The sequence below is a fragment of the Erithacus rubecula genome, assembly GCF_903797595.1.
Source record: "Erithacus rubecula genome assembly, chromosome: 23".
Classification (NCBI taxonomy): domain Eukaryota; kingdom Metazoa; phylum Chordata; class Aves; order Passeriformes; family Muscicapidae; genus Erithacus; species Erithacus rubecula.
Window position 1 is genome coordinate 2,240,363 of NC_136675.1, and position 13,911 is coordinate 2,254,273.

The following is a 13,911-nucleotide window of genomic DNA, read 5'->3' on the forward strand; positions in this document are numbered from 1 at the left end:
GAAGCGCCCGGACCCTTCTCGCTCTCCCCCCGCCGCCGCAGGGGCCGCCCCGCGGGAGGCGCGGTGGCAGCGGCCGCCCCGAGCTCCCGGTGCGGGCGGAGCCAGGGCGGCGGCGACGGAGGAGGAGGAGGAGGAGGGGACCGGACCGGGAACGGGAGCGGGAGCCGGAGCGGCGGCAGCACGATGGGGGCCTGTCTCGGGGTCTGCTCCCTGCTCAGCTGCGTGAGTGCCCGCCCGGAGCGGGGGAACCCGGGGCACCGGCGCTCTGGCGGGGCCGGGGCGGGCGCGGCCCGGGGCGGGCGAGTCGCAGCTGCTGCGCGCCCGGAGGGTCCGGGGAGGCCCGGGACGGGGGAGGAGGCTGAGGGACACCCGGGGCTGTGCCCCGCTACACCCGGACGGGGAGGGATCCGAGGGATGCCAGGAGGGTGATGCAGGGTACCCCTGGGGGATGCGCCCCAGTGTTCGCAGGGGATACCGCGACCCCCGGCAGGACACACCCCTGGATACGGGGGGGATGAGGGGACCCCCGAGAGGATGTTCCCTGCCCTGTGCAGCCGGGGGGAGGCGGGCGAGCCCCGGAGGATGCACCCCCGGGTACATGTGGGATGCGGGGCACACCCAGGGGTTGCACTCCTGTATGGGAGGGGGTTCAGGGGGTGCATCCATCAGTGGCTGGAGAGATGTGGGGGATTCTCGGAGCAGGGCATCCCACTGCAGCCCGGGTAACCATGGAGACACGGAGTGTTCACTCCAGAGAACTCTGGAGCTCACGGGGGAGGGGAATGGGCTGGGTGGTGACCCCAGGGCACCCGGGGCAGGTGGGAAACCGGAGCAGCGATATCCTGCCGCACCTGGAGGAGTGGGGGGGGGCCTGACAGGCTGGGGGTCCTGCCTGGTTCCCTCTGCTGAGCCCCCAAGTGGGGATGGAGTACATGAAAGAGCTGGGACAGGGGGTGCAGGGGGCTGCATGTGGGGTGCCATGGCCTGGGGTACCTGCAGGCTGTGTGATTTGGGGTGCTGTGTCCCAGGGCAGGCCCAGGCTGTGTGATTTGGGGTGCTGTGTCCCAGGGCACGCTCAGGCTGTGTGATTTGGGGTGCTGTGTCCCAGGGAATGCCCAGGCTGTGTGATTTGGGGTGCTGTGTCCCAGTGCAGGCCCAGGCTGTGTGATTTGGGGTGCTGTGTCCCAGGGCAGGCCCAGGCTGTGTGATTTGGGGTGCTGTGTCCCAGGGCACGCTCAGGCTGTGTGATTTGGGGTGCTGTGTCCCAGGGCATGCTCAGGCTGTGTGATTTGGGGTGCTGTGCCTGTGACGTGGGCTGTGTGGTTCGGGTGACGCAGGCACCTGCTGACACCAGCACTTCCTGCCCCGGCAGTGCCTCACCTGTGGGCAGGGCTATGGAAACAACAGCCTGGGAGGTGCCGGCCTGGAAACCTGGAAATGAGTTTTGCAACTCGACCTCTGACTGCTGGAGGTTTAATGAACAGGATGTTTAGAAATGAGGGACTGGAGGGAGGGTGGTCTGCAAGGCTCCCCTCTGTAACACATTCCTGTGCTTTTCCTTATGGGCAGGTGTTGGGAGTGCAGAGAGTTACTCCAGGGCAGAGCTGTGGAGTTTTCTCTATGAATTCTGGATTTTTTCCTCCCCAAAATCTGTTGTGGCTCAGACTGTGGTAACAGAGTGTCATTGTATAGGTTTAATTTTTCTGTTCCTTCCTCTGAAAGTTGTTGATGAAGGGGCTGGTTTTGTACAGGTTTGAGCTGAAGAACAGCACTGAAAAAAACCCCAAACCAATTGAAACACTCCCTCTAGTCTGTGTAATTAAAAAAAAAAATATATTTTTAACAGGCTTTTGTTTAATTTTTTTGTTCCTTCTGATGGACCTGGCTGATGAAGGGGCTGTTCTAGCACAGGTCTGAGCTGAAGAACCACAACACTGAAAAACACCCAAACCCAACTGAACAACTCTTAGTCTGCATTTTTTTGCTATTATTATTTTTAACAAGAACATCCTGACTAACTCCTCCTGTTCTGCCTGCATCCCTTGAGTCACAGCACCACGAGACTGCCAAGCCCTTCCTTCAGCGCTTTCCCATTAAAACCCTGCAAGCTGCTCCTGAGTGAAACTGGCACCACAAAAGGAGAATTTCTCTTTCTCTGCCTCCTGTGGTTTTGCAGGCTCTGCCCACAGCTGCCATGAGCAGTGTGGTCATTCTGGGCTGTCTGTTTGGCTCACATAATTGGGGTTACCAGCAGAAGGCTGCTCCAGCCAAAGCAAGCCTTGGGGGCTTGGACAGTCCTTAGACACCCCCTGGGGACACTGAACCTTGTAGTACCAATCCAAAGCCACCTGCCAGGCAGGAGGGCCACCAGCTCCCCAAGCTGTGCCTGATGTGATGGGTTTGGTAGTGACTAATTTGCCTGCTGGTTAATTTGGCAGCAGAAAAACACCGGCTGCTCAGCATTGCTCTGTGTTGACTCACTCTTGGTGTTCCTGGGGCTGCTGGGGTGAAGGCAGCTCCTGATGGGGTAGTGGTGTGGTGTGGTGTGGTTGGAGTGATGTAATTGGGGTAGGTGTAGTTGGGGTGATGTCACTGAGGTGGTGTAGTTGTGTTGGTGTTGTTGGGTTGGTGATGTTGCATTGGTGTAGTTGGGGTGCTGTTGTTGGGTCAGTGTAGTTAGGGTGGTATAGGTGGGTTGTTGTTCTTGGTTTGGTGTAGTTGGATTGGTGTAGTTGGATCAGTGTAATTGGGGTGGTGTATCTGGGTTGGGATAGTTGAGGTGATGTAGTTGGAGTGATATAGTTGTGTTGGTGTTGTTGGGTTGGTGGTGTTGCACTGGTGTAGTTGGGGTGCCGTTGTTGGGGTGGTGTAGTTAGGGTGGTGTAGGTGGGTTGTTGTTCTTGGTTTGGTATAGTTGGATTGGTGTAGTTGGGTCGGTGTAGTTAGGTTGGTGTAGCTGGGGTGGTGTAGTTGGGTTGGTGTAGTTGAGGTGATGTAATTGGAGGGGTGTAGCTGGGTTGGTGTAGTTGGGTTGGTGTAGTTGGGGTGACGTATTTGGGATTATGTAATTGGGGTGGTGTAGTTGTGTTGGTGTTGTGTTGGTGGTGTTGCATTGGAGTAGTTGGGGTGCTCTTGCTGGGGTGGTGTTGGGGTGGTGTAGCTGGGGTGGTGTTGGGGTAGTGTTGTTGAGGTGGTGTAGTTGGGGTGGTGTAGTTGGGATGATGTAATTGGGGTGGTGTAATTGGGTTGGTGGTGGAGCTTTGTGGTGTTGGGGTGATGTAGTTGGGCTGATGCTGGGTTGGTGTTGTTGGGCTGATGTTGGGTTGGTGTTGGGATGGTGTTGGGCTGGTGTAGTTTGGTTGGTTGTGTTGGGCTGGTGTTTAGATAGCTGGGCTGGTGTTGGGGTATCTGGGCTGGTGTTGGGGTGGTGTAGCTGGGTTTGTGGGGTGTATTGGTGGTTTGGGGTGATCTTGGGTGGGTATTTTTAAGTTTATATTGTTGGGGTGGTGTGGATGGTTTGGTGTTGGGTTGGTGTTGTTGGGGTGGTGTGGTTGGGGTTGGTGATGTGGGTCAGTGATGTTGGGGTGATGTTGGGTAGCTGATTTTGGATTGGTGTTGTTGGACTAGTGTAGTTTGATCAGTCATGTTGGGCTGGTGTTGGTGTAGTTGGGCTGGTGGGGTGGGTTGGTGATCTTGGGGTGATGTTGGGGCGGTGCTGTGGGGTGGTGTTATGGTGGTGGAGTTGGGATGATGTAATGGGGTGGTGTAGTTGGGTTGCTGGTTTGGCTCGGTGTTGTTGGGGTCGTGTTTTGCGCTGATGGTGTTGGACTGGTGTAGTTTGTCAGTCATGTTGGTCTGGTGTTGTTGTACTTGGGTTGGTGTTGGTGTGGTTAGGCTGTTGGGGTGGTATTAGGTGGGTATTTTTGGATTGGTGTTGCTGGGATGGTGTTGGGTTGGTGTAGTTGGTCTGGTTTTGGGTTGGTGTAGTTGGGGTGGTATAGTTGGGCTGTTGTTGGGGTGGTGTAGTTGGGGTGGTATAGTTGGGCTGTTGTTGGGGTGGTGTAGTTAGGGTGGTGTAGTTGGGCTGGTGTAGTTTGGTTGGTGTAGTTGGGGTGGTTTTGGGTTGGTGCAGTTGGGGTGGTGTTAGGTGGGTATTTTTGGATTGGTGTTGTTGGGATGGTGTTGGGTTGGTGTAGTTGGGGTGGTGTAGTTGGGCTGTTGTTGGGGTGATGTAGTTGGAATGATGGAATTGGGATGGTGTAGGTTGGTGTTATCAGTGTGGGTGTTTTTGGATTGGTGTTGAGGTGATGTTGGGTTGGTGGGTTTGGGGTGCTGTTGCTGGATGATATTTTGGGATGGTGGTGTTGGACTGGTGTTGCTGGGGTGCTGTTGTACTGGTGTAGTTGGGGTGATGTATTTGGGCCAATGTAGTTGGGGGGGTGCTCTTGGGGTGATGTTTTTGGGGTGGTGGTGTGGACTGGTGTAATGTGGTCAGTTGTGTTGGGCTGGTACAGTTTGGGTGCTGTTGTTGGGGTGAAATATTTGGGGTGCTGTTTTTGGATACTGTTTCTGGGTGCTGTTTTAGGAGTGAAGTTGTTGGAGTGAAATTGTTGGAGTCAAATTGTTGGGTGCTGTTATTGGGGTGAAATATTTGGGGTGCTGTTTTTGGGGTGCTGTTTTTAGGTGCTATTGCTGTGTCAGTGTTTTTGGGGTGCTGTTACTGTATCAGTGTATTTCGGGTGTTGCTATTGGGTGCTGGTTTTGGGGTGCTGTTGCTGTATCGGTGTTTTGGGGTGCTGTTTTTGGGGTGCTATTGCTCTATCGGTGTTTTTGGGTGCTGTTTTTGAGGTGCTCTTACTGTATCAGTGTATTTGGGGTGCTGTTTTTGGGTGCTGTTTTTGGGGTGCCATTGCTCTATTGATACATTTGGGGTGCGGTTTTTGGGATGCTGTTTTTAGGTGCTGTTCTTTGTGTCCTGTTGCTCTGTCGGTATATTTGGGGTGCTGTTTTTGGGGTGCTGTTTTTAGGTGCTGTTTTCGTGTCCCGTTGCTCTGTCGGTGTATTTGGGGTGCTGTTTTGGGGTGCTGTTTTCGGGGTGCTGTTTTTAGGTGCTGTTTTCGTGTCCCGTTGCTCTGTCGGTGTTTTTGGGGTGCTGTTTTTGTGTCCCGTTGCTCTGTCGGTATATTTGGGGTGCTGTTTTTGGGTGATGTTTTGGGGTGCTGTTTTTGGGGTGCTGTTTTGGGGTGCTGTTTTTAGGTGCTGTTTTCGTGTCCCGTTGCTCTGTCGGTGTATTTGGGGTGCTGTTTTTGGGGTGCTGTATTTGGGGTGCTGGTTTCGTGTCCCGTTGCTCTGTCGGTGTATTTGGGGTGCTGTTTTTGGGGTGCTGTATTTGGGGTGCTGGTTTCGTGTCCCGTTGCTCTGTCGGTGTATTTGGGGTGCTGTTTTTGGGTGATGTTCTTTGTGTCCCGTTGCTCTGTCGGTGTATTTGGGGTCCGTGTGGTGTCCCTGCTGGTCCGGCTCGGGGCAGGGCGCAGGGATCAGCCCTCCCCGCGGTGCGGGCGGCGCTGGGGTGAGCCGGGCTGCGGGAGGAAGCGAAACCCGAGAGTTTAATCATCCATCCCCCAGCAGCTGAAAACCGACACTTCCTCATTAACCCCCGGCTCTCCTGCTGCTGCAGCCGCTTCCCTCGCTGGCTTTTTCCATCCTGCTCTTTGTCCCTTCACCGTGTTCACATTTTAGGGCGACTTTAAAAATCTTTGGAAGGAGTGTCCGGCACTGCTGGGAGTGTTCTCCTTGCTGTTAAACACTGATTTTTAAACAAAGAGACTGAAATCGGGAGTGCCCAGGCAGCTGGAGGGGTCAGTGTGTGGCACAAAGGGTTCCTTGGCTTCACTGTGAAGGAGCTTTCAGGGAGTTATCCTAAAAGGATGTCCCAAAAGGAATCCACAGGATTCCTGTGTTACAGAGCAGAGCAGTGGGATGGGGCTGTTGTATCCTGTTACCTGAGCAGGAGCCTGTGAAACCTGAAATACAACCACGGAGTTTGGCTGTGTGAGAATCACCCTGAAAATAAACCTCCAGTGATGCTGTGGGCTCCCAAAAACCTTCTGCCTGCTGGAGAGAGCCCAGAGGAACCCAGGGAGCTGCTGCAGGGCTGGAGCCCCTCTGGATCCAGGCTGGGAGAGCTGGGGGGAACACCTGGAGAGGAGAAGCTCCAGGAGAGCTCAGAGCCCCTGGCAGGGCCTGAAGGGGCTCCAGGAGAGCTGCAGAGGGACTGGGGACAAGGCAGGGAGGGACAGGACACAGGGAATGGCTCCCAGTGCCAGAGGGCAGGGCTGGCTGGGATCTTGGGCAGGAATTGTTCCCTGGCAGGGTGGGCAGGGCTGGGATGGAATTGCCAGAGCAGCTGTGGCTGCCCCTGGATCCCTGGCAGTGCCCAAGGCCATGCTGGACACTGGGAGCAGCTGGGACAGTGGGAGTGTCCCTGTCATGGGATGGCACTGGATGGGTTGAACCCCCAAATCCTAAACAACACAGACCTCCAGATTTTCCTGTTCAGATCTGCTGATTTTGGGACTGGTGCTTTTTGTTTCAGCTGGCACTGAAGGAGGAGGAGCTGGAGGGGTGGATGGAGCTCTGAGGTGCTTTGCTACATCAGATGATGCAGTAATTCTGCATTTAAAGGGATTTTTGTTGTTGCCTATTTTTGTTTTTAATTTGAAGGGAAATACAGTTATGCTGGTGCATTTTAATGCACTCTGATGCATGTGGTGCATTTAATGAGGCTGAAATGAAGCAGTCTCTAATTGAAAGCCATTTTCCCTTGCTTCCAAGTTGAAAACACGATGTGATGGCACTGAGCAGCTCCTGGAGGGGCAGGATGAGAGTTCCCATGGGATACCTTGGGTGTCCCACCCACCCCAGCTCCTGTGGGTACCATCAACACAGCTGTTAATGGGGCAGGGATGTGGGGCTGGCATGGGATAGGATGAATAAGTCAGGAAGGAGGGGATTTGTTCTCAAATAATGGTGTGCTGATGTTTACAAAATATAAAATCCGCCTTTGGTGATTTGGGGACATTAAAGTGGTCACTCTGGCATGGGGTCCTGCCCACCCAGCAGCTCCACACCTGGATTTGTTTTCTGCCATGTCAATTTTTAACACTGATTCCAACAATGAGAATTGTATATTTGAGTTGATAATGAGCCATCTTTAATTAATACCAACCACAGGCCCTGACTGGGAAGCACGTGGCCATCACAAACACACAACTCATGCATGTCCCTCAAAGGCAGGAGAGAGCAGAGCCCTTCCCCTGCCTGGCTGATGTGCTGAAGTCCAGCAGAGAAGAGCTGTTCAAGGGAACAAGGTTTATTCTGCACTGCTCCCATGCAGGAAACTCCCACCAATGCTTTGGTATCAGTGAATTTGGGTTTCCTTAGCCAGGATTTCCCTCCTCCAGCACAGCAGTGGGAGTCTCTGGAATGGGATGCACTTGGCAGCACTGCCTGTGCTGGTTTTGGGAATCCAGGACCCACTGGGGGCTCTTGGGGATGCTGTGCCTCAGTTTCCCCACCTGTAAAGTGCTCTTTACAGAGGGGAAGGATGGCAGGATGAGTTGCTTTCCCCACAGTCTGATAGCAATATCTTCCCATCTGGATTTGGCAGAAAGGGCAGCCTGACATTATTTTGGGAACCTCATTTTTGTACAAAAAGGTGGCTCCTGCAGGACAGGGCTTGCATGGAGGAAAAAACATGAGGGTGCCTTCAAACTCTGGGTGTCACTTTCCACGCTAGCTGTTCCTGCAGCTCTTTTGGTTTTCAGCAACTTTTCTGGGGAATTTGGTGCTGTTTCCATGAGGTCCTGTGGGCTGTGGGCTGTTGTGTGAGCAGCTCCAGGCAGCAGAGTGGATTCTCACGCTGATCTCCTTAAGGATCAGACTGGGCACAGATTTTGGGGCCAGTCTCTGCCCCTCCTCACAGGCTGGTCTCCTTACAGGTGTCATGTCTCTGTGGCTCTGCCCCGTGCCTGCTCTGTGGCTGCTGCCCCTCGACCAAGAACTCCACCATCTCCCGCCTCCTCTTCACCATCTTCCTCTTCCTGGGCACCCTCGTGTCCATCATCATGATAATCCCGGGTGTGGAGAAGGAGTTGCACAAGGTAAAGAACTCCTGGAAATTGCTGGGAAGAAATGACCCAGCTCGTGGTGGGGACTTGAGGCTGAATCAAAAAAGTGAATTTTTGGGCCACGATGTGCTTCTGTTCCTCTTTATTCTGAGCAGTTCACTGGGAGGAGGCATTATCAGCCCTGGTTTTCCACAGAGGGAAAAATGCAGTGGGATCATTTCATGTAATTTTTGGTTTTCCCAGATGTCTCCCAGGAAAGTTTCCTACATCCCTTTTTTTTGGGGTTCAGCCAGTGCCTTGCCAGTCAGGGAGATGGGACTTCAGGTGGAGAGAGCAGAGCTCTGTCAGCTGAGATGGGCTTTAGGGAAAAGCTGGTTTCATGCCAGTCCTACCAGATCTTCGATCCCAACCTTCCCACAGCCATCAGTCCCCGGCAAGATGTGCTGAGATGATTGTCCTGGTTTGAAGGACAGGTATCTGCCAATAAAGGCAGAAGTTTCTCTTTGAAATGAAGAATGTAAACCCCTTCCCTCCAAATTATTATTATAATTTTGAAATTAAGGGACTCTCAGGCAAAGATATGGGAATTAGGAAGAACAGTTCTTTACTAGGAAAATTAAAATAGAAATACAGTATTACAAAGAACAATCCCAAAACCCTGCCAGAGTCAGAATCCAAGCTGACACCCGTCAGTCAGTCAGGGTGGTGGCACAGTCCCATTCCATGGTGGCTGCATCCCCCTGCAGGGGCAGATGTGGTTCAGCTGGAGCAGTGCTCCTGGAGAAGGTGCAGTTTCCTCTGAAGCTCCAGGGATGATGTGGAAAGGTCTGGCTTTTCTCTGGAATCCAGTGGGAAGAAGGTCCCTTGGTGTCCAAAATCTCAGTTTTTGTCTGGGTAGGAAAGGCTTGGCTCCTCCCCTGGCTGGAGCATCTCCCAGTGGGATGATGGAATTTTATCAGTCATGCACTGGGACTCAGTGGCCATGAACAGGAGATATCTCCTGGAGGGAGGATGGGCTGTGGGAAGATAAAGATGATTGCCCAGCTGGTTTAAAGATGGCCCATTAGCAGATAATGTGTGCCAGGAGATCAGGGGCACTGCCACACCCGGGTCAGCAGATGGGGACAGAATACACATTGCTGGTCACATCCTGTACTGCAACCCAAGACAATGATGCTCACTGTCCCATCACTGTTTCAGCTCCCTGGGTTCTGTGAAGGCAGTGGCTCAGTACTGGGGGTCCAGACCAACGTGGACTGCAGCAGCTTCCTGGGCCACAAGGCCGTGTACCGCATGGGCTTCGCCATGGCCGCCTTCTTCTGCCTCTTTGCCGTGCTGATGGTGTGCGTGCGCAGCAGCAAGGACCCGCGGGCCGCCCTGCAGAACGGGTGCGAGGGGTCCCCTGGGCCCTGGGGTGGGGATGGGCAGGACCCCCCATCCCTGCCCCTGCTGGCTGCACACTCTCTCCTCCCACAGCTTCTGGTTCTTCAAGTTCCTGGTGCTGGTGGGGATCACAGTGGGGGCTTTCTACATCCCTGATGGCACCTTCACCTCAGGTGAGGAGCTGCCCTTGCCCTCCTTGGCACCTCTGCCCAGGTTCACACCCAGGGCTGTACTCCTGAGTCTCACTTCCCTGTTCTCAGCTGGCTTTTCTCCTCCTCTCCAGTCTGGTTTTACTTTGGTGTGGTGGGCTCCTTCCTGTTCATCCTCATCCAGCTGGTGCTGCTCATTGACGTGGCGCACTCCTGGAGCCAGCGCTGGCTGCGCAACGCGGGCGAGGGCAGCGCCAGGGGCTGGTATGCAGGTGGGTGTGCTGGCAGTGCCCTGCTCCTGGGGCTCAGCTCATCCCAGGGGGAGGCTGAGCTGCCTGGGGCTGGGAGCTCTGCTCCAGCCCCTCTGGTCTCCTCCCCCAGCCCTTTGTGCTGTCACCTTCATCTTCTACGCCGCCTCCATCGCGGCCGTTGTGCTGCTCTACGTCTACTACACCAAGCCCGAGGGCTGCACGGAGGGCAAGGCCTTCATCAGCATCAACCTCATCCTCTGCCTCATCGTCTCAGTTGTGTCCATCCTGCCCAAGATCCAGGTGAGGCAGTGGGGAGCACCCAAGAGCCTGGGGCTGTGTCACCCTGGGGTACAGGAGCACCCAGGACATTGGGGGCTGTGTCACCCTGGGGTACAGGAGCACCCAGGAGATTGGGGCTGTGTCACTCTGGGGTACAGGATCACCCAGGACATTGCAGCTGTGCCATCCTGGGGTACAGGGGCACCCAGGAGCCTGGGGCTGTGTCACCCTGGGGTACAGGGGCACCCAGGAGCCTGGGGCTGTGTCACCCTGGGGTACAGGGGCACCCAGGAGCCTGGGGCTGTGTCACCCTGGGGTACAGGGGCACGCAGGAGATTGTGGCTGTGTCACCCTGGGATACAGAAGCACCCAGGAGCCTGGGGCTGTGTCACTCTGGGGTACAGGAGCACCCAAGCACCCACTGTTGTGTTTCAGGAGGCTCAGCCACACTCGGGGCTGCTGCAGGCATCCCTCATCACCCTCTACACCATCTTTGTCACCTGGTCTGCCCTGGCCAACGTTCCAAGTAAGCCAGACACCTCCTGGGCTTTGGGAGAGGGCTGGAGGGGCAGGAGCCCTTACTGGGGTGGGTGTTTGTGTGTCCTTGGGGGCTGACCCCCCTGTGTCCCCCAGCCCAGCTCTGTAACCCCACGCTGCTGCTGAGGAACAGCACGGGCTCAGCCACGACCCCCGAGCCACTGACAACCTGGTGGGACGCCCCGAGCATCGTGGGGCTGGTCATCTTCATCCTCTGCACCCTCTTCATCAGGTGAGCACCTGGCTTGTGTCCCTGGGGACAGCCCTGTCCCTGGAGCACAGAGCCATGGCAGGGAGGTCACACCTTGCTCCAGGGACTTTGTCACCAAAGTCTCTTTGTCCAGCCATCCCTGTCCCCAGGGGCACAGGCCTGACCACAGACACTGTTTTTAGGGTTTCTCCATAGCCCCAAATTGCTCTGCCTGTCCTGGGGATGTCCCCAAGGACAAAACCCCTGCCATGGGGTGGCCTTATCAGAGCAGATCGCAGGATGCCCTCCCTGGACCTGCTGGCAGCTTTGCCTGGTGCAGCCCAGGACACCTCTCACCTTCTGCAGCAGGGATATCCTGCTGCCTCGTGCTCCCCGTGCCCAGCAGCACCCCAGGGCCTTTCCCAGAGCTGTTTCCCACCTCAGTGACCCCATTCCACACTGGAGCCTGGGGTTGTGCTCCCCAGGAAAAAACCCTTGCCCTTCCTTTTCTTCGTTGAGATTGATGAGGTTCCAGTCAACCTTCCAGTGCCTGAAGGGGTTCTGAGAGAGCTGGAGAGGGGCTTTGAACAAGGGTGACAGAGATTTTAGGGTTTTCCCACAGTCTGCATCCCCCAAACTGCCCTGACTGTCCCATACCTGAAGGGCTCCAGCAGAGCTGCAGGGGAGCACTGGCTAAAGGCCACAGTCACCGTTTTTAGGGTTTCCCCTCAGCCTGCATCCCCCAAACTGCCCCAGGGACAACCCCAGGGACAAAACCCCCGGCACGGGGACAGTGACCAAGGGGTGCTGATCCTTCTGCCCGCAGCCTCCGCTCCTCGGACCACCCGCAGGTGAACAAGCTGATGCTGACGGAGGAGAGCGGGGCGGGGAGCGGGGCCGGGCCGGGCGGGGCGGAGGAGGGCGGGGTGCGCCGAGCCTACGACAACGAGCAGGACGGCGTCGCCTACAACTACACCTTCTTCCACCTCTGCCTCCTCCTCGCCTCGCTCTACATCATGATGACCCTCACCAACTGGTACAGGTGAGAGTGCCGTGGGCACCCAGGGCTGTCGCCGTTCCTGCTGGGACGCTGGTCTCGTGTGCTGCGCACAGCTGAGGTGTGCGAGGCTGCTGCATGTGCTCCATCAGCAGCTTTAATTATTCTTAGGGTCTGCCTGGGCTTGCCAGCGTCCTCTGCTGCAGCTCGGGATGGGAGGAGGGGGAGCAGGGACCGAGGCTGCGGCTGCAGCAGTGGGGTCACACCCGGGGTGGCTGCAGCTATGGGGTCACACCCTGTGGTGGCTGCAGAGGTGGGGTCACACCCTGGGGTGGCTGCAGCTATGGGGTCACACCCCGGGGTGGCAGCAGTGGGGGGGCCACACCCTGGGGTGGCTGCAGCAGTGGGGTCACACCCTGGGGTGGCTGCAGCAGTGGGGTCACACCCGGGGTGGCTGCAGTGGGGGGGGTCACACCCGGGGTGGCTGCAGTGGGGGGGTCACACCCCGGGGTGGCTGCAGTGGAGTCACACCCTGGGCTGGCTGTAGGGGGGTCACACCCCGGGGTGGCTGCAGTGGGGGGGGTCACACCCTGGGGTGGCTGCAGTGGAGTCACACCCTGGGGTGGCTGCAGTGGGTGGGGTCACACCCTGGGGGGGCTGCAGCCGTGGGTCACCCCCCGTTCCCTGGGTGGCGCCCATCCCTGCCTGCACTGGCAGGGTGTCACGGTGGTGGTGCCACCCTCGCGTTCGCTGTTCCAGGCCGGATGAGAGCTTGCAGGTGCTGAGGAGCCCCTGGACGGCCGTGTGGGTGAAGATCAGCTCCAGCTGGGCCGGGCTCTTGCTCTACCTCTGGACCTTGGTGGCTCCTCTGGTGCTGCCAGACCGGGACTTCAGCTAAGGCGGCCCTGGACGTGCTGCTGCCATCGAGGCTTTGTCCCTCGAGGCTGGGGACAGCCCCAGCTCTGCCTCAGCCTCAGTTCTGCACGCAGGAGCTGCTCTGCTGGGTTGTGCCTTTTTGCAGCTCTTTTGTTTTAATATGAAAGGGATGAAGTGCCAAGCAGAGAAAATTAAGGGCTGGGAGAGACCTGAGGGTGTTTTTAAACCTCTCTCCATCTCCCTGTTTGTGTAGTGCCTTTGGCCGTGCCTCCAGACCCTCCCCACCCAACAGACACCCCTGCCTTGCCTCGGGAGGGTTTGGTTCTCACCAGCTGCTGGTGCCCCGGGACCGTGGTGCCTTTTGGGGTCTCTGGGGTCTGGCCGAGTACCAGGACCCAGGACCCGGCGGGTGTCGTGTCCCCAAACAGCCTGGAGGAAAAGAAATCCCGGGACTTGTGGCTGGAGGCAGAGGTCCTGCTGCATGCCAGCCTCGGTGGTGGCCCCAGCTCCTGGTGCTGTCCCGGCAGGAGGACAGGTCCCTCTTCTCCCCGGGGACAGGTCAGGTTCCCCGCAGGCTGCGCTGGCCTGGCCCCAGCTCTTTGCCCTATAATAAAGTCTCGTTTGGAATAAACACGGTGCGTTTGTGCTTTGGAGTGTTTCCTGGTGGGTGGGTGCCCAGCAGGCGGAGGCAGCGGGGTGTTTTACACTGACCCGAGGCCGGGGTGGGGCACAGCTGGCTGCCCGGGGTGCAGGCAGGGCTGGCATCACTGTGGGGCATGGAACTTGGAGCCCTGAACCCCATAGCAGCCTGTGACACCCCGAGAGAGTGGTGGTGGTGAGCAAAGGGGTGCAGACCATGCCCGGGGCACAGGGGGATGGGGTGAGCTCCACACGGTGCTGGAGGCACAGAGCAGCACCGGATGGTGCTGCTGGTGGTGCAGCCTAATCCCATATCCCATTTCCGTTATCCCATTCCCGTTATCCCATCCCGTTATGCCATCCCGTTATCCCATCCCATCCCGTTCCCGTGCGGGGCGGTTCCAGCCACGCGATGGCGCTGCGAGCCCGCGGTGCGACACCTGCGCCCCGCACGGGCACCGATCCGGCACCGAGCGACTCC

The 13,911-nt window shown here is 57.0% G+C and overlaps 1 protein-coding gene across 1 annotated transcript; it reads left to right on the top strand.

The window, feature by feature from the left end:
* The first annotated feature begins 169 nt into the window (after positions 1-169).
* Positions 170-13,416, top strand: SERINC2 (serine incorporator 2). The gene is made up of 10 exons (XM_079325819.1): positions 170-222; positions 8,001-8,162; positions 9,330-9,517; positions 9,606-9,685; positions 9,796-9,933; positions 10,043-10,212; positions 10,627-10,717; positions 10,825-10,960; positions 11,745-11,960; positions 12,675-13,416. The coding sequence occupies exons 1-10, from the start codon at positions 184-186 to the stop codon at positions 12,811-12,813; spliced, it is 1,359 nt and encodes a 452-aa protein (XP_079181945.1). The 5' UTR covers positions 170-183; the 3' UTR covers positions 12,814-13,416.
* The last annotated feature ends 495 nt before the right edge of the window (positions 13,417-13,911 follow it).

Coding starts and splice junctions, on each gene's coding strand:
- SERINC2 (XM_079325819.1), top strand. CDS start 184: ATGGGGGCCTGTCTCGGGGTCTGCTCCCTGCTCAGCTGC. Junction 9,518..9,605: donor CGGGCCGCCCTGCAGAACGG/GTGCGAGGGGTC, acceptor CTCCTCCCACAG/CTTCTGGTTCTTCAAGTTCC. Junction 9,686..9,795: donor TGATGGCACCTTCACCTCAG/GTGAGGAGCTGC, acceptor CCTCCTCTCCAG/TCTGGTTTTACTTTGGTGTG.